Here is a 20,434-nt window from a genome sequence, read left to right as displayed (position 1 = left end):
AATCAAAAACAGACATGAGATTATGTGTCTGAAAGTTAAAGAGAGTTAAAAACTATCGGGTTGTAAGACTAGCCACAGGTGGCCCATTTTTAAGGAAATAATTTCAGTTTTTGTAGGAAAACTAGCATTGTGCAATGTGCCCCAGCCAATTACGAAGAAAAGATTGTGAATTTCTATACTTATTACTGGTTTGCACCACAGAAATTTGTATTTTCTCTCACAAGTTGGTAGGGACCTGAAAAAAATCGCATTTGCGATAAATGCAAATTTTTGAATCTTGTACTGAATCCAAGCCCACGGTAATTCTAATGTGGAATAAAATCATTTTTAAGCATAAACAGAAGTGCAAAAAAAAATGCAAAATTAGTATGAATATGCAATTTTGTTGCAAATTCTGAGGAAATGTGCTATTTTACAAGCGAAAACAACATATTTTGTCAAAATCGTCAGAAATACTCTAAATATCATGCATAAATCTTCCGACCGTTCCGATCGAGTAAGAAAAGTAGCCGATTGATTGCTGCTTACTGACTTTAATAGATATTTACAATGGGCATAGCGAGGGGATCTGTATCGATTAGTATCGAAATGTAAATCGAGTGTCACTGTAATAACGAGATAGACGCAGCGTTGTTTTCCTGTTGTTCAAAATTGAAACTAGTGAAGAATAGAAAGTCGAGTGATCGTTTAGGTTATGGGGCGCATGACAAAATCTGCGCACGAAAGGGCTCAGCAATATGCAAATGATGGTTTACATGCCACAGATTCAGCTAAAGTGTTTTGCAAGTATTGTAATTGCCGAGTTGGGCGGGGGGAAAAAAAGATAGCATTTTGAAACATGTTAAATCTGAAAAACACATGGGTAAGCAATGCGATGACGAAAGTTCAATCCCTGCTGCTAGCACGTCTCGAAGAAAGCAATCTTTTGTGCTTACACAGATAGTTGTAAACAATGAAAAATTTCCAGAGATAACTTCTCGAAACGCACAGTTGAAGTATTTGATAAAGCAAATATACCTCTGGAAAAACTGAAAAGCAAAGAGCTAAGAGCCTGGATTACTGAGTTTTCAAATGAAGAGCTGCCATGTGTGAGAACTCTACGTGATGTATATTTACCGGGTAAGTTTCAATTTCCTTGATCGGGTACAGTTTAGGTATTATAACATTGAAAGCATGCGCAAAATTGAAGGATACCAAATTTGAGTGCGATTTCCATATCGAACTATCTTACCTGTACCCAATTGAACCAGTAATTTTAAATTATTTTGTTGTAATTTGAGGTCTTTCTTCCTTTCTGGAAGTTTCATCTGACCACCAGAAAAGAACAGCAGAGGCTCTAGTGGGGAAGAACATCAACATACTGTGTCACGAAACTACAGATAGAATGGGCCGTTGTATTTTTATCATCATATTCCAAGTCCCAGCCAGATCGAAAAGAGAGCTGCATGTTGTTTCTATGGACTATCTTGATGCAGGAAATGCTACAAACTGCTCTCGTGCTGTTTTAGAAGCTCTGCGCAGTTATAGTGTACCATATGATACAGTTAAAGTGTTTGTTAGTGACAGTGCCCCATACATGACCCGGGGTCATGAAACATTAAGTGTGGTCATAGGGGATCATTTAATGCATGTACAGTGCTGGGCACATAAGATCAGCTTGGTTGGCAATAGTTGGGTCGCAGTGATGACAGATTTAAATCATGTGGTTGCGATGGAAAAGTCTGCATTTTTGAACACAAGAAAGCGAAAATATAATTCTTTACAATTCTTAACATTAAAGTATGGTGCTTCAAAGGAAGCAAAGTTTTTCCTGCACCTGTCATAACCTGATGGAATAGCTGGTTTCCGGCTGTCTTCTATTTGAGTGTTTACTTTACTGATGTTGTTACATTTTTCAAGGTGTCTGACTTGAAAGACATCAACAACTGTGGTATTAAGTACCTGACTGATCTGAGTAACCGAGAAGTGAATAGGCTTCACTCCCACATGGTTTTTGTCACAGATCATGCAGCTGGATTGGTTGACCTCCTTACTGAACTTGAAGGGTCTCTGTATCCTACCTCTCATCTCCTTTATCCCAAACTGCATAACCTTGACGCCAGTTTTACCTTCATTTGTGAGGGGAATTTTTCTGTGGCACTCCTCCACACCAGGCTGCATGTAGAGACACATTTGTCAAAGCTGCTCATTCTTCACAGTGCAAGCTATAGTCACATTGAAAGCTAAAGACCCCAACCATAAGCATTTTGTGTCAATTTCTCAAGCTTTGTATCCAAAAAATATAATTTTGAATAACACTGATAAATTAGATGTTGAGAAATTGTTTGGAGTAACAAATCTCTCACGAAATGATATCTGGTCTGGTTACTGTTCTATGAAACATGCAGTTCAAACCCAGATGAAAGAAAGTGAAAAATGTGATGTCATGCTTGCATTAACTGCAGTTCAGATAGAGTTCAGCTATTTGCTAAATACTGTCTTGACTTGTTGTGGACCTCAACGAACAATATAGATAGCGAGCGCGTGTACTCTCATTACAACACAGTGGTTACAGACAGACTGTGCAATTTGAATTTAAAAAAAGCAATGCCGAAGTATTGACAATGCTTTTGTTTGAACAATGAATTTGTATTGTGTGTGAACCAAGGACAATAATTGCACTTCACTAACTTGGAATCGTTAAAATTAATAATACAATGCGATTATTTTAACTTTATAAATAGATGCTAATTTTGGAAAATTTTGATGCTAATTTTGAAAGAGATGCTAATTTTTCAGGTCCCTACAAATTGGTAATGTAGACTAGACGTCAATATATTTTGAAATGCCGCTGGTCTATAATATAAGCAATTTATTATACTGCAGTACTTACAGTTTTCAATACAAGTATTTAACACAGCCATTAAAAAATACACAAAAAGACTTCCTTACCCTTAAAAATTATCCTTCCTAAAATTAGCGTGTGGGGATTATTTGCGAATATACAGTATATACTCCAATGATTTTGCAACATCGCTGTCATCTGCGAGACTGAGCGTGAGAGAGAGAGAGTGTGTGTGCAGTTATTAGTCTTGTGTCTCATCTAGCAGGTGCCAGAGTGTTGTGTGCATAGTTGCAAAACTGGCACAAAAATTACTGTAACCTTTACTAGGAAGGGTACATCATGGCTTTTTTTCCATACACATCTCTCATATGACTGAATAGAGAAACAGTGTTGTGAGAATGGTCTGTCCATTGGCAAAATCTCTGAATGATATACTATCCTGATCTAAACAACTGGAATGTGATTCCACAAGTGTGCAATATACCCACAAAGGTATGTAAATAACAGCCAGATTACTTTGCTGCTGGTAAACATTCACCCACAAAAGGCTCTCTTTAGAGGACAACAGTGAGTGTGTCACCTGCTGTGCTTTAAGATGTACAACTCAACACAAGATGGCTAGGAGGGTGAATTCTCTCATTCCACTGTAAATACGACCATCCATAATCTTGGGCATGGCATATCATGATGTAAAAACACTTTTAAAATAATTTGGATATATACTGAACAACCTTCTGTAGGACTGAGCCACTCAACTTGGGCTCTCATAGTATACACCTTAGCTGCAAGATTATCAGGTCAGATAAAGATGAATCACTACATTTTATTAGAAAGAAACTGTTGCAGAATACTGTATGTACATGTTTTTGACAATGCATAAGACTGGGTACGTGTTGATTACTGTCAATTTCATATAGGCTACTGTAATTATATTTTACTGCAGCCAGAAATGTATAAAAGAAAATAAGGCGAGAAACAAGCAAGCTTGAAAGAAATGTTGAAAAGAAATTGAAAATAATAAAATATTTATGCAATACTATTTGAAGAATTGATGGATGTTCTGATGAGAAAGCCAGATTAAGTCAATTCTATGACTGAAAGCAAGCACCATTCAAACACATTATTAAATGAACACTTGTAAATTACTTGCAGAGTAACAAGTAATAAGACCTACCTGCAGATGAAGGCAGGATCAAAAACACCACTGATACAAGATGGGTAAAAGTAATTAGTATTATCATGTACTACACAAGATGTTAGTTAAAGAAGAGTAGTGATTCATTTAGTCAAAATATGGAAAGAAATGTTGGGAACTACCCAACAGAAAAACAAATTACCCAAGCTGTCTGAATTATTTGTCAATGGTGGAAAATACAAGATTCGGTGTAAGGCATGAATAAAGAAATCAATCTCAGGAACCCTCAAATAATGCCGAACTACATACATAAATCTAAGATTTCTGCAATGAATGCACATCTTCACTAACCGATGTTCTACGGTACTACAACCTGATGTTCTATTACAAAATTTTATCTCTCATTAACTATTTCTTTAAACTTATTAAAATTAAGACTTATAAACATGTCATTGTAACTGAAATATATGCCACCAAATTTTTATTTTAACAGATAACATTTATGAACAGCTGAAACAAATGTCAAAATTACAAGTAGAATTGTACTATAAAAATAGCATATCCCAGATGAAGTTTGAGAAGTTTTGCAGCTCACATCCCAGCCATGAAGTAGTTAGAAAAAAATCACTGCTGAAACATTTAACAACCACTTAATATTCAATAGAATACCAATTGCATTAGAGTCTGTCCTAACTAGATAAGAAATTCTAGGAAGGACAACTAAAGATATTCTTGAATTGCACAAGAAAAAGAAAATGAAAACAATAGGATAGATTACATGAAAGGAACCTAAACAAACCTGTTAAAAAGGAAACAACCCATAAGGTATTAAAACAGATACAATTTGAATCATGATTTTCAAAAACAATGGCAACATAAATAAAAGAAAAATTCCACAACAAGTGTGCAGATGGTAGGCCTAAATATAAAACCCACAAAGATAAGCAAGTAATAGTCAGGTTAGGCAAAATCGTAACGCAAAATTTCATTGTAATCAACAGGACTTGTTTAACGAAGAGTCTTCTAACCCTATTTCAGTTACTACAGTAGTATCTACATTCTTAAAAGTTATTTCATAATAATTATTTAAAGAAATTTGTCCCATGACATTTTCTGGACAGGGACACACCTGACAATGTCTACTACCGTACCTATGCTTTTAAGACCATGCAGTTGACCCATTCCTTGAATTTATACAAACCTCATTCCTAAAAACAGCATAAACACATGAACCAAATTGAATAATATTATAACCTAATATTTTAAAAAATCTGAGTTAACAATCTGCCAGTTATTTTAACAGCTTATTTATTGTGATTATTTCAGGACATTTATCTGGACATACTTTTAAGTGACTACAATATGTGTATCATGTATTTATAAAAGAAAAATTTGAAAAAAAAACTTCGCAGCAATTAAATACCACCACCACCACCACCACCACCAAGTTCATATTTCACACTGAAAGTTGCATGATTTTCTTAACTATGGAACTAAACATAAGACTACAGTTAAAGAGCTTCTTAAATGTGCTAAATTTAGAACACCCGATACTGAAATCTCAAACACAAAAATAAAATAAGTTAGAAGTAGAATGGATTTAAAGGAAAATAATACATTTAAAAAAATACGGTTCATATAAACAAACAGAAATACTGGATTTCTTGTGTTCTACAATAGAAAATGAAAAGTGTGGAACACCTCTTATTCTGCATGTAAGTTACATAGAAGGAACAAAAGATAGAAAAAAGAAAAAAATATAATCCATAATTCCAAACATATATCCATTATTTTGGACTGAAACAATATTAACTTTCTGTAGCCAATTTATAATTTTAGGCCTGAAATACAGATCAGCACATTCTCACAAAAAAAAAAAAAAACACATTACTGGCAAAATTCCATATTGTTCAGCAAAATTTTCTTTTTACAAACTTTCTACTATTAATGATACAACAATTAAATCATAGAGTACTACAAATAAAAGAATGGAAAGATTTATCACTTCAGTGCCAGCCTCTGCGCATTGTTCAGACCCATGCATTATCACAAGCGGATGGCATCATTTTTAAGTGATGGGTTTTTAAATCTCCTCCATCCTGAAAGCAGCAGCCATTTAAACCTCCTAAGTGTGCGTTTGTTGAGTTTTCAACCCAAGGGTTGGTTCGATACTCAACAGCTTCATTGTCAATGTCATAAATAGCCTAAGTATCATTGAGGAGGTGTACTAGGGAAATGAGGAGTGGGGTAGTTTCCCGTTGCTTTAGGGCAAATAGAGTGCATTCGGTTTTTCTAAGTCAGTTTTAAATTATTTTGTTTTCTACTCTTAACATTACGCTAGTGTAACATAACTCTGCTTCTGGTCATATTTGTACCAATTTCTAATGTTGAGATATGAAGGAAAACAAAGGGTGCCAAGACTTGGTACTTCAAAGATTATGAGATATTTAACGGCAATAAGAATGAAACAATAGAGGAATGAAAGTGATATGAGATCGAAATCAATCTTACTTTAGTCAAGGAGCAGATCTGGATGACCAATATTTCTATTCAAATGCATTTATGATTTACCAATAATTTGTCAGTGATTAGAGAATATACGTACAACAATTAAAATTTAAATAGGGTTTTTTAGTATAGAAAATGTTTCCTTCAGCAGTTCACTCTTGGGGAAAGATTTTCTGCTCATCCTTCACAACAGACTAGCACCTGGTGGTTCTAACATAGGCTTGGCCACACAGCACTGGACAAAGTGTTCTAGCTGCAATCTTATCATATACACTGTGCTGTGTTCAAGGGAGAAGAGGACAGAAAGGTTAGCAGAAGTTTCAAGACTCTGAGGAGCTCAAGACTGACTTCAATTTATTTATCAGACCATTCTCGCTTTCGGCAAAGAACATTCCCCATTATTTCCAGCTTGAGCCAATAGATATGCAATACAACACCCGACTTAAGGACAAATTTCTACAATCCCAAAGTGTGCATGCCTTATATAAAATATTTCAACAGCAAAATTCTTGACTACAGAGACCAGATGCTAAAATTCGTTCAATGTCTGGTACTAACTATGAATGCCAGCAATTCTTGCTTTCTGTTATGAAATTAACTAAGTCTTGGCAACGGACCTGAACATGCAGAATTCCATGCAGTTGACTGTGTTGTGAATCTCTGTTCCAAACAAAGAACACACTGCACATATGAAACAAATTAACACACATCCCATCTTGAGTTAGTGTTTTTGTTTTGCTGAAAGAGTGAATATACATGCCGAATGCAAAGTGTTGTTATAAAATGCATAATGCAGATATTAATAATAATATTGATTTTACATCCCACTAACTACTTTCATGGTTTTCGGATACACCGAGTGCCGAAACGTAGTCCTTCAAGGGTTCCTTTATGTGCCGGTAAATGTACCGACACGAGGCTGACGTATTTGACCACCTTCAAATATCACCGGACTGAGCCGAGAACCCAGCAACTTGAGCTTAGAAGGCCAGCACTTTACCACCTGAGCTACTCAGCCTGACAAATACACAGTATTGTCTTTTGACCTTACACGTTTGATTGTGAAGGCTTTGAATAGTGATTTTGTTTCATCAGTCCTGTTTCACCACAAACGAACCTTCTGCTAACCCTCACCTACCACGACTGTTAGCATACATCTATCTCCCTCCCAGAATTTCACTGAATACTGCAGTGGTGAGGGATCACTGGAATGCTGGCTGGACGTGGTCGTGTGTAAGTATTGGCCATTGCTATTCTAATGTTAGAGTCGTCATCATCATCACTGGTGGTCTGCTTATCGGCAGGTCTTCGCATGAATTCTCCACGCTGTTCTGTCTTCAGCCATTTTCTTTGTCCTCCAATAGCTTCTATTCACCTTTATACTGTCCACTAACTGATACCTCTTCCTTCCTCTCTTCAGTTTCCCCTTGTATCTTCCCTTCCAATGCTTCGGTTATTAAACAATTTTGTCGCAAGCAGTGGCCTAACCAATTTTTCTTCCATCTTTGAATGCATTCCAATATTGTTCTCCTTCCTTCACCCACTCTTTTTAATACTTCCTCATTCCTTACTCTTTCCTGCCAGCAGATTTTCTCCATCTTCTGCCAGATCCATGTTAGAGCACCAGTAGAAAATATAAAAATATCAATCACTGTAGTCACATAATGCTGTAGAGCTCGTTATGAAAAAGAGATTGTTTGGATACTTGCTTCATTCACAGTCTTCTGCAATTGAATATCAAAAGGCATAACAGTCATTAATGGACATTTATGAAGTCTGCCAGTGTTTGATCTGTCTTATCAGCTGTGAATGATTTAAAGTGATGACTGAATATTTTCAGACCGTGTACACACAATTGTGCGGGTTCGAATTTTATTTATGTCTGAGCTTATTTGACGTTTTCTTGGTGCTAGACTGGACTGCAGTGCTTGTGCGGGACACGTAGCATGTACTTCAGCTGTTTTTATTTAGTACTTGACCACCAGGGGGCAGGAAGAAGAGTTTAAAAATACAGTTCATTAGCAAGATGGCGGGAAGCAGTAATGCCTGAAGTAAGTATTTATTTATTGCATTCATATTAATCTAGAAGCTTTACTGAATATCAGAATATAATCAATGAAGTGTGTAAATTGTGTAGCAAACGTAAACTGTGAACTTGTACAAGGACGGTTTGAAAAGTTCTAGGAATCACCGCTAGATGTCAGTGCTAGAGCAACGAGGTTCCCGCGCAATAATCACACATCCTTTGCGAGTGAACACATGGCGCGTCAGTGCTCTAGCTGCATGAGTGTGGTAGTGATGACTCTTTGTTATTGTTCCCGCGTAGTGATTTGTGACAATGGAAAAACTGAGATTTGAGCAGTGATTAAATACTTTGTAAAGAAAGGTATGAAAGCAAAAGAAATTCATACCAACTTTCAGAACACACTGGGGGACTCTGCTCCTTAATTTTCAACTGTTGCCAAGTGGACCAGCGAGTTTAAATTTGGTGGGGAGAGCTTGGATGATCCGCGTAGTGGACGGCCAAAAAGTGTTATGACCCCAGAATTTATTGCAAAAGTGCATAAAATGGTCATGGAGGTTCGTCGACTGAAAGTGCAGGAGATTGCTGAAGCTGTAGGGATGTCTTCTGAACGGGTATATTATATTTTAACTGAAGAATTGGGTATGAAAAAATTATCCGCAAGATGGGTGCCGCGGCTCTTGACATTGGACAATAAACGCACCAGATTGGAAATGTCCGAACATAGACTGGCCCATTTTCAGTGCAACCAACAAGATTTTTTGCGCCGGTTTGTGACTACAGATGAAACTTGGGTCCACTACTATACCCCAGAGACAAAACAGCAGTCAAAGCAGTGGAAACATGCTGATTCACCACCACCAAAGAAAGCAAAGGCAGTGCGTTTGACCGGAAAGGTCATGGCCTCAGTTTTCTGGGATGCAAAAGGCATTCTGCTGATAGATTATCTTCCTACTGGCCAAACAATTACAGGGCAATACTATGCAAACCTCCTAGACCAACTACAGGAAAAGATACGCGAAACAAGGCCTGGTTTGGCAAGGAAAAATGTCATCTTTCATCAGCATAATGCTCCGCCACACACAAGTGTTATTGCCATGGCAAAACTTCATGAACTGGGGTACAAATTGTTTCCACATCCACCTTATTGACCTGATTTGGCACCATCAGACTTTCATCTATTCCCCAAGCTGAAAATTTTCCTCGGTGGACGGAGATTTTCTACAAGGGAAGAACTGACAGCCGAATTGGAGAGGTATTTTGCAGGCCTGGAGGAATCTCATTTTCGAGATGGGATCAAGGCATTGGAACATCGCTGGGCCAAATGCATTAGTCTATAGGGAGACTACGTTGAAAAATAAAAGCAGTTCCACCAAGGTAAGATACTTAATTCTAGTACATTCCGAGAACTTTTCAAACCACCAACGTACATAATACCATGAGGTTTTTAATGTTGACATGCACATATGTGCGGGCTAGGTTTCCTTACAGGCAATGCATGCAGGAGTGCTGGGTGCTATCACAAAAAGGACTGTGAAAGCAAAACTCTTACTCTACATGAGAAATGTAATGTATAAGATTTTAATTGTTTAAAATCGTTCCACACTGTAAAATAGAACATTTGATCATGTACATGTGCATATTCACATGTACCGAGTTGAATTTTTATTTTTTGCAAGTAGTGAATGAAGTCCTGACACGCACAATTGTGTGGGTTCTGTTTTTCAGTCGATAGTTCTTATTTTGTAAAATAAACTGTAAAAACATGTATTTGAGAGCATTTTAGTAAGTTTTGAAGTTTTGACACCTCCAGATTTCTTTCAGGTCTGACGACAAGCTGCTGCTGCCAAAAGGGCAGTAAAAGCAAAACTCTTCCTCAATGTAGAAAATATAACGTTTACTAGTGTTTGAGTGAAGATTTAATTGTTTTAAGTTATTCGCCACTGTAAAATAGAACATTTGATCATGTACATATGAACATTTTTCTTTTTTGCAAGTAGTGAATTAAGTCCTGACACGCACAATTGTGCAGGTGCTCTTTTTCAGATGTTAATTTTTATTTTGTAGAATAAACTAAAAATATATGTATTTAAGAGCACTTTAGTCAGATTTTGACGTATAAACAAAAATTCACACCGCCAGTTTTCTTTCAGGTCTTAAAGGGATACTGCATTAAAGTTTCTCAGCATCTAACAGAAAGGGATGAGCAAGTCTGATTACAGTACTGCAGCTGAGGGCATATGAGGATTCAGATTTCGTCTGCAACATACTTTTTATATGAAAGCCATATTCACCTTGATGGCTACATCAACAAACAACTTGTTTTCTTAGGGTTTGAACAGCCTGATGTCATATAAAAACCACTACACAGCGCGCGGGCTACAATTTGGTGTGTCATATCTGGTCATGGAATGCTGCAACAGAGTGGATGATAATAATAATAATAATAATAATAATAATATTGGCTTTACGTCCCACTGAATATTTTTTTTGGTTTTTGGAGACGCCAAGGTGCTGGAATTTTGTCCTACAGGAGTATTTTTACGTGTCAGTAAATCTACCAACACAAGGCTGATGTATTAGAGCACCAGGATCAAACCTGCTAAGTTGGGGTCAGAAGACCAGCCAGCACCTCAACTGTGTGAGCCACTCAGCCCAGCCCAAGCGAGTGGAGGTGATGTTTGGGTCACATAGCTGTCAGTTTGCATTTAGAATTTAGAGGGTTCGAACCCCACGTTTGGCAGATCTGAATATGGTTTTCCTTGCTTTCTCATTTTCACATCAGGCAAATGCTGGCTGTACCTTAATTAAGGCCATGGTCACTTCCTTCCTGGTCCTAGCTCTTTCCTATCTCATCATTGCCATAAGACCTACCTGTGTCGGTGCAACATAATGCAAATTATAAAATTTAAAAAAAAGGGTGCTGCACAGAATCCAAAAAAACAGTGGACCAAGTAGTCTACAGAGACCTCATTTATCCCCTTCATGTGGGATTTGCACCATTTTTGTTGCGCCAGAAACTTACCTCTCCAACAACAATGGATGCAGCTACAGCCTAATTTGCGTGGGAGTCACTCACCACTCTGCAAAGCTACTTTGGAAATTGCCTAATATCTCGTGGCACTCTATTCGCATACCCTTCCTGCTCCCCAGATACCTACACGATGCGTATTGAAAGAGTTTTAAAGACAGACAACCATCCTACGAAAATTCCTCAAATTCCTCAAGATGACAATTTTTTGTATCCTTACAGCAACCTTTGTTCATCAACATCTTCAATTAAATGTTATGAATGATGTGTGGCATGTGATAGTACACATTTTGAACACACGCTGCATCAACACAAATAATATTTCAGTGTCCTTTGTTTTGCCGCATACAGAATTTTAGGTTCAGTAAAAAATTTCACGTGAACAATATGAAATTAAGCCTACAACTGAAAAGAAAAAACAACAGATGAAATGCAGTTTTTCTTACATTTCCTAAACGAACTGAAGGTGTACTCCAAACTTTTAAGCCGGTCAATGGTATGCCGACTAATTTGTTTCTCCTGCATTACATGCCATGTCAGTTTGCTTGCATATTGAAGTAGCCTGTAGAGAGAAAAAGAAAAGATTTTAACACAAAAATTAGTAATATATTTCATAGCCCTTCCAAAAATATAGCTTCAGGATATTTTTGTGGGTTAAATATGCTAAAGATTAGGAAAGATCTTTCAGAATAAAAGGAGTATGAAAGTAACTATTAAAAAAAGGAGCATGAAGAGAAGTCTGCTAATATATAATTACTCTTCATACTATTTCAAATACTGGGGATGCAACTGAGAACTATACAACATTCTAGTACACATAATTTTAATATTATAGTAGGACCGTGATAAACCGGCATGCTCAGGGATCTGCCAATGCCGGATTATTCAGGTAATTTTAAAAACCTGGCTTAAAAAGGGGGATGTAAATAAAAGTAAAGTTTTAAGTACAAAAATGATTTGTTGTTATTTATTAAACACAACAGAAGTATTTAAAAAAATTAAATGTATGTATTAATTCACTGTAATGTAAAAATAAAATTGAATTAAAAATCAAATACTGTACCGCATGCCTCCCATAAGTCCAACCCCTCGTCCACGTCGTGGGAGGTGGGCAACGGCATGAAGTTAAGGGATTGCCTGCAGGGGTGATGTACAGCGGGGACTGTGTGTGCCCCATGACCGCTACGGTAGCTGTGAAGGCCCTACAGGAACCCTGAAAAATGACGGCTAACGGGGCTCTGGTGAAGTCCTCAATGGCAGATGCAGCGGAAAAAGATACTTTTGGAACGGCATATCTGGCAGACGAGGCAACCCTCTTAACGTGGGGTTTAGAGAAACACTGGGAACCACTGCCTTGTGGTGAAGAGGGACCTTCAAAGGCTAAGGGAGACAACCCCTACAGAAAACGACAGGCTTGGAGGCTTAGGTGGCAGTCCCACCACCCAGCTCGGGTTGCTGTGGGGTAATAACTCGCACAGCCTTAAATATAAACCATTAACGGAACCGAAGTGAAACACAACCGGATGGATAATAAGTTGACGACTTTTGGTATGAAACGGAAAACGAGAATAGGTTTTTGGAATGTCAGAACCCTGAAACTGCAAAGAGGAGCCTCCTTGATTGGAAACCCATCTCAGAAAGACTGATGACAGCTCGATTCAAGACCCGCATTCGCAATGTGACTGTGATCCAGTGTTATGCTCCCACAGAAATGTCAGAGATTGAAAAAAAGGAAGAATTCTACTGCCAGCTAAATGAGACTATTAAGAAAGTTGGAAAGGGAGATGATATTATTGTGATTGGGGATTTAAATGCAAAGGTTGGTTCTAACAATGAGGGACTGGAACAAATTATGGGAGTGAATGGAGTTGGTGACTGTAACGAAAATGGGGAGCTTTTCATTGATTTCTGTGCTAGCCATGATTTGGTAGTGGGTGGCACTTTATTCCCTCATAAACGGTGCCATAAGATTACAAGGGTATCGCCAGATTAGGTTACAGAAAACGATAGACCACATCGCCATAAGTAGAAAGTTTAGAAGATCCTTGACTGATGTTAGAAATAAAAGAGGGGCAGATATTGGAAGTGATTATCACCTGGTAGTTGCAGAGTTTAAAATGAAAATTGTGGCAAGTGGAAGGAAATTTGAAAGCCAAAACAAGAAATTTGATTCAGGTAAATTGCAAGATGAAAGTAAAAGGAAAGAATTCCAGACAGAATTAAGAAACCGCTTTGAAGCTCTTGCTGTTGAACCAGAACTTATAATGGATGTTGAATTATCATGGAAGAAAGTCAAGGACACATATTTAGACATTAGTGAGAAGGTGCTTGGATTTCACAATTATCTCAAGAAGGAATGGATGTCTGATGATACTTGGAAAAAAATAGAGGCTAGAAAGCTAGTTAAGGCAAAGATTAATATGTGTAAAACAAGACAACTGAAAGCCGCAGCACAAAAGGAATATGTGGAAGCTGATAAGTGTGTGAAGAAAAGCGTAAGAAAAGATCATATACAGTGGGTAGATGAACAAGCACAAATGGCAGAAGAGGCATCAGCAAGGGGAGATGCTAAGGAATTGTATAGTATCACAAAGAAACTGTCAAGGAGAGGATTTATCAGGAATAAACCCATTAAAAACAAGAGAGGTGAACTACTGACCACCCAGGAAGAACAGCTACAGAGATGGAAGGAACATTTCTCAGAGTTGCTCAATAGAGATACAGAACAGAATGATAACCAACAAATGGAACCAGTAAGATAGTGACCCAAGAATAAATTTACATCCTCCAGCCTGTTCAGAAATAGAGAAGGCCTTGAAACATAAAAACTGGAAAAGCACCCGGTATGGATAATATCGCGCCAGAAATACTTAAAGCAGATATTGAGACATCGGCAAAATTATTACACCCCCTGTTGGAAAGGATCTGGAATAAAGAAAATCTACCAGCTGAGTGGAAGAAAGGCCTGATTGTTACCAAAGAAAGGGGATATTACTAAGTGTGATAACTGGAGAGGAATTACATTGTCGTCGGTGCCAAGTAAGGTGCATTCAAGGATCATTTTAGAGCGGGTGAAGGATGTTGTGGAATTGCGCCTTAGAAGGGAACAGGCTGGTTTTTGTAAACACCGTAGCTGTGTCGATCTCATAAACACTTTGAGAATCATCTTGGAACAAAGTACAGAATGGCAGAACACCCTCTACTTGACATTCATTGATTTTGAGAAGGCCTTCGACTCTGTAAATAGAAGAGTTATGTGGCAAACACTTGAAGAATATGGTATACCACAAAAGATTCTGAATATTATAAAGGATATGTACGAGGGCTATAAATGTCAGGTTCTGCACATGGGAGATCTTACCGAACCAATAGATGTGACCTCGGGAGTTCGACGGGGCTGTAATCTTTCTCCAACGCTTTTCCTACTTGTGTCACACAGTGTGCTCAGGAGAGTGTATCGAGGTCGGAAAAGGGGGATCCAGTGGGGCTTACAAGATAGGTTAGAAGACCTTGTTTTTGCAGATGACATCTGCCTACTGGCTCAATGGTCCAGAGATTGGAAGAGAAGATTAAGCGGTTGAAGGAGGAGGCAGAGGATGCTGGACTTAAAATAAATATTAATAAGACCAAGGAGATGAGGGTCAATTTCAAGACTGATGATAAATTGTCTATAGATGATAAAGAGGTAGAACAAGTAGACTCCTTCATATACCTTGGGAGTATAGTTACTACGACTGGAGGAGCAGAAGACGACATTAAGAGTCGTATCAGGAAAGCAAATGGTGCTTTTGTTCAATTGTATCCTATATGGAAAAACAAGAACATTTCTAGAAAAACTAAGCTACGACTTTTTAACACAAATGTTAAGTCAGTTCTGCTTTACAGCTGTGAAACGTGGAAGGTTACCCAGAAGACGACTAAACAGCTGCAAGTCTTTGTGAATCGCTGTCTAAGACGTATCATCAACAGAAGATGGCCGGATGTTATTTCAAATGAAGATCTATGGGAAGAAACTAACCAGCAACCAATTGAAATGCAGATACGGGAGAGAAAATGGCATTGGACAGGACATACTTTAAGGAAGCCCGCTGAAGCCATTGAAAAGACAGCGCTCGACTGGAACCCCGAAGGCGCTAGAAAGCGCGGACGTCCGAAGACCTTGGAATGAAGTGAAGAGGTTAGCCAACAATAGGAACAGGTGGAAGTGTTTCACGGAAGCCCTATGCTCCAGGAGGAGCAACAGGAAATAAGTAAGTCAAGTACCGCATAGTTAAATCAGCTTAAGGTTTTAAGTTTTTGCAAAATTCAATACAAAACATTTTTGTAGGCCTATTATGAAATAAAAAATTAAAAAATACGTTCATTTTAATGAAATAAAAATGGTTAAATACCAAGAATTTGGTACAGTTCAATCTGAATCACTGTCCATACACCTAGCATAGGTGTCTGATGATGTCAAGGGCATGGAACATGTCAGACTAGTTTTCTGCCACTGATGGGATAGCTTGAATTTTCTTCTGAGCCCTCTGAAACATTGTAGGGATGTTAAATTGTTTCTTGGATTGAGTTCTTATTTAACAAACATTACTGTATGTAGTGGAGATGACTTCTATCTGCGAATTTCACAAAGATTTTAAGGCTTGTGAAGGCTCAGCCCATGAGACGTTAAGTTTAGAAAAGATATTCACTGTACATACAAACTTATCACTGTGCTGTAGTCTATTTGACAGTCGTACACATAGCTAAACTTTGATATAGTACAATGAAAGCATTAAATAACTGTAGAAACCACACCGCACTGATGCAAATGTAAGTACTGTAATGTTACTGTAGGTCTTCGTGAATGAAGAATCACTGCGATACTAGCACAAAGCTAAGATGGCAACTGGCTGATCCTGGCAGGCGCATACTCGCACAGTGAGGCAGACAAAATGCTGAACAGTTGCCATATCTCACGAACACGTCTGATTGTACTGCCAACTGTGCCAAGCACTGAATCCCTCAAAATACAGAGGGAAAAAATCTATTTCTGTTGCGTGCCAGACTATCAAGTGTCAGACTATTGTGGTGCAACTGTATATGGAAAATACTACAGTCCACTTCCTAAGCTAAAAGGTCAGCGTAGTGGCCTTGTCTGAGGATTTTAACTGCATAAGGCTAATTCCTCTATGTAGCTTGGGGACACACCTTCATCTATACATGACACACTAAAAACCACCACTTAAATATGCAATAGGGTACACATCCCTCCACACAGGGTTGGGGTCAGGAACAGCTTATAGCTGTACAACTTTCCTACATACACATGCAGTGCCAACCCTGGGTCATTGGGAAAATGGCCAAAAAGGAAAGAAATATTCTATTCAGTCATAGTTACAGTTTCATTCATTATACCATCAGAGATGCGCACTTCATTACAGATGGTTCCCTGGAAGATTGTAGACAAACAGCAAATGTCCAAAGAAGAAAAAAAAAAAAATCCAGAATATTTGTGTCAGCTTGTGGAAGAACACTGGAGACAGATTTCTCATTGAGAAACTCATTACAGCACGGCAAAATCAATGTATTTTGAAAATCCTGAGTTAAACACTGTGAAGTTATACAGGTACAAGTACCACAGTTTTATGAAAAGGTAGGTAAAGCACTCAAAGTAGGATACAGTTTCTATCAAAATGTATTTAGAGAAAACCATGAATATTCTTTCCAACAATTTAGATCAGATAGGTCTTACAGTGTAAGACAGCAGTCACACCAAACTCGGATCATGATTGTAGAAATCTGTAGGCCCACCAGTACCGTAAAAAGCAAGTTGAAGCTTAACCGATACCTACCTCAGTGTAGACACAATAACAGAATTATTTGAAATGAAATCCTCAGATTCAGTAGAATACCTGAAGAGTGGAGCATATCTGTATGATATTAACAATTGCCATTCGACTAGTTTGATGTCTCGTATCTATACACTGATGACCAATTGAATTAGAGATAGCCGGCTACTGTCAGATTTTTTATTATAGACACTCGAGATTAGGCTTTAATTACAAACTAACTGATAGGCCTATTGCAAAATGAACTATACCAGTTTTTCCTTGTTTAATTATGCAGTAGGGTGTATAAGAAAAATTGTTTTTTTATGTTCATTAACTTTTTATATTTTTATTTGTAGTTGTAGTAAATATTGTATGAGCTATTGGCTTCTTTTCTAGGAACCACTCACTCACAAATATACACATGGGAAACTACTTGCCTGATGGTAATGAATTTTTTTATATGTTATAGCCACATGTATACATAGTGTAATACTTAAGTTACAATTATTTTCAACCAAACTTCAAACTTCTTATTTTTCTACAGCAACTACAGCCCAGGATAAACATTCAACAGGAAACTTGAGCTTGTTTTGAAGCATTCAGTCCTTGTTACAGAAACTACAACACCTGTAGCCGTTCAGTGTGATGCTGAATTAATGAAGAGTAATACTGATGGGAGGTTGAGTGTATGCTGGACCGTGTGATTCATAGCAGGCAAAATGGTGAAATCTGGTTCAGTGTTGCTGTGTTCATTAGTAATCACGATGTGCAACGAACGCAGCTGTTTATTTTCAACCTTTGATTTTATTTCCTCGCACAAATTCCACTTCCTATCCCCTTTTCTCATAAGGGCTTTGGACCTTCATCTTTGTTTTTTGTACAACTGGCTTTATGACACACCAACACAGACAGGTCTTACGACGATGATGGGACAGGAAAAGGCTAGGTGGGAAGGAAGCAGCCGTGGCCTTAATTTTAAGGTACAGCCCCGCCATTTGCCTGGCAGTGTGAAAATGGCAAAGCATGGAAAACCATCTTCAGGGCTGCCAACAGTGCGGTTCAAACCCACTATCTCCAGAATGCAAGCTCACAGCTGCAAGCTCCTAGCCGCACGGTTAACTCGCTCGGTTTTGGACCTTCAATGGCAGGTTTAAAAATGGTTGGCTTCTTTACCATTACCCACAATTTTTACAAGGGTTGTTTACATTTCTTTACAATATTTAATCCTGTCAATATTCTTTGTCTGAAAAATCACTATGTTCTGATGAATAAGAACTGCTGCCATTCATGCTGATTATGACTGGCTTGAAATGAGGGACATTTTCAGACAGTCCATCTTTCTCCTAGTGGTGGTCTTCAATTTTCTCAGTGTGTTTAATTGTTTCCAGATTCCAGGGGTTAAGGTATGTAAGGCTTCTCTCGGCATAAAGCGTTAACTGCTTCCATACCTCTACCATTTTAAAATGTGTTAGCCATATCTCTTTTTGCTATTTTTCGTTTTACGTAAGCCCAAATGAGTTTGAATGGCTTAAACTCACAAAGGACCAATGAAATATATTATTAACAAAAGAACATATGAAGAGAGGCATACAGATTAACACAACCATCTGCTGGTAAAGTGGCTGGCAGCTGCCCGGGAGGTAAACTACCTGGAGGTGTAAGTCGGCTGGTACTTTGGCTTGCGTCCAACCACCTCCGCGCAAGCGCTAGGTAGCTACCCGGAGCTAGACATCGATATACGAAGTTGGCTAGACTGATTTTCAGCGACTTATAGCTTTCGAGTGTGGTGCTATCTATCGACAGATGCATGAAACTCATTTCGATTGTCTTATTTCCCTGTGCTTGCATCTGCTGATTATCACCAAAAAGCCTAATAAGGGGAGTCTTAAGAGTTATGGACATTATGGACAACGATTTATGTCAAGCTTTTGTGATTTTAATCTATGATCTTCAATATCAATACCTAATTGGGATTAAAATCTCGAGATTACATTTTCATACGCCAGTTATAACTGTCATGTAAGGCAGAGTTTTTGAAAGGTATTCTCGTAGTAGATTGGTCAAGTTGCTCGCTCTGTAATAGAAGGTACGCAGGTTTTCATCGTATTTTTAATTTACATTTTAAAATGTATGTTCGTTCCTTGCCGTTGTTCTTAACTCTCTTTTACGCGCTTCCATATACATATTGCCTTTGAGCATTCTATCTGCAGGCTTCTGAGAATTGATTAAGGGCCTGTACTACGACAACCAGATAAAAGTGCGCTTTAAATTTATGTGGCAGTTTACACATTTATCTGGAAGTTTGGTTGGAAACGCGTACTACGACTTTCGTTTATGTGCAATTTGGGAGAATATTCTCGAGGTTAGCTATGCCGAAGTTGTAGAGGCAGTTAACGATCTTATCTGGGACTTCACTCCTATCGGGGACGCTACTGTAAGAACCAAGATGGCTACGCATCCGGTTGAATCTTCATCTGCATGATGATGTACGAAATTAAGTTGGTATAATGTAATCTATGTATATATTTATAAAGTATGCCGTGCTTCCTGTCCAGCTATCACAAAAATCTTAAAATTTTCCCAAGCTAGCAAGTTGTTGCTACTGACTATATGAGTTGCACACAAGCAAGTCAACAGCAAGCTTCGTGGGTAGCCATGGTCGTTAGGGCAACACTGTCTGCTGCTGTACAGTTTTTCGTGGGTTCGAGTCTCAATAGTCGAACATCTTTTTACCTTCTAAATGTTGGTCGGTAGGGTACTAGAGGTGATAGTACACATTTCCTAATCATTAAAATGCGTGGGTTCTATTCCAAATCTATCCGCAACGCACATATGGAGTAAAGGTATACGACATTGTTCATGGCGATTCGTCCGTCGAATGAGGATGTTAAGGAGGTTATATTTCTTTGAGTTCGAAACAACTTGCTACTAAGTATTTACACTAAAGTGAGATAAGTGTTTGCCAGTTACTATTCTCACATTGTATTGAAAAGAAAGAAACTAACTACTTATACAATGAGCAAACAATAAATTGAATTAGCAATAAAATTAATTATCTTACGCTGCATCAGTGGCATTAATTACGAACATAAATTTTACTTTC

General features: G+C 38.0%; 1 protein-coding gene across 2 annotated transcripts in view; it reads right to left on the bottom strand.

Moving 5' to 3' along the window:
• Pex11ab (peroxin 11) overlaps nt 1–20,434 on the bottom strand; it is a 69,879-nt gene that overhangs the window by 38,910 nt on the left and 10,535 nt on the right. For both annotated transcript variants that reach the window (XM_067140015.2, XM_068225769.1), the window contains exon 2: nt 11,968–12,083. In XM_067140015.2, coding sequence (XP_066996116.1) covers nt 11,968–12,083 — 116 coding nt within the window. The remainder of the gene's footprint in view (nt 1–11,967; nt 12,084–20,434) is intronic.

Source organism: Anabrus simplex, chromosome 1 (assembly GCF_040414725.1).
Source record: "Anabrus simplex isolate iqAnaSimp1 chromosome 1, ASM4041472v1, whole genome shotgun sequence".
In the NCBI taxonomy this organism is placed as follows: Eukaryota; Metazoa; Arthropoda; class Insecta; order Orthoptera; family Tettigoniidae; genus Anabrus; species Anabrus simplex.
The sequence above is the reverse complement of the archived record's forward strand: the minus strand, read 5'-3'. Positions and strand labels throughout refer to the sequence as shown.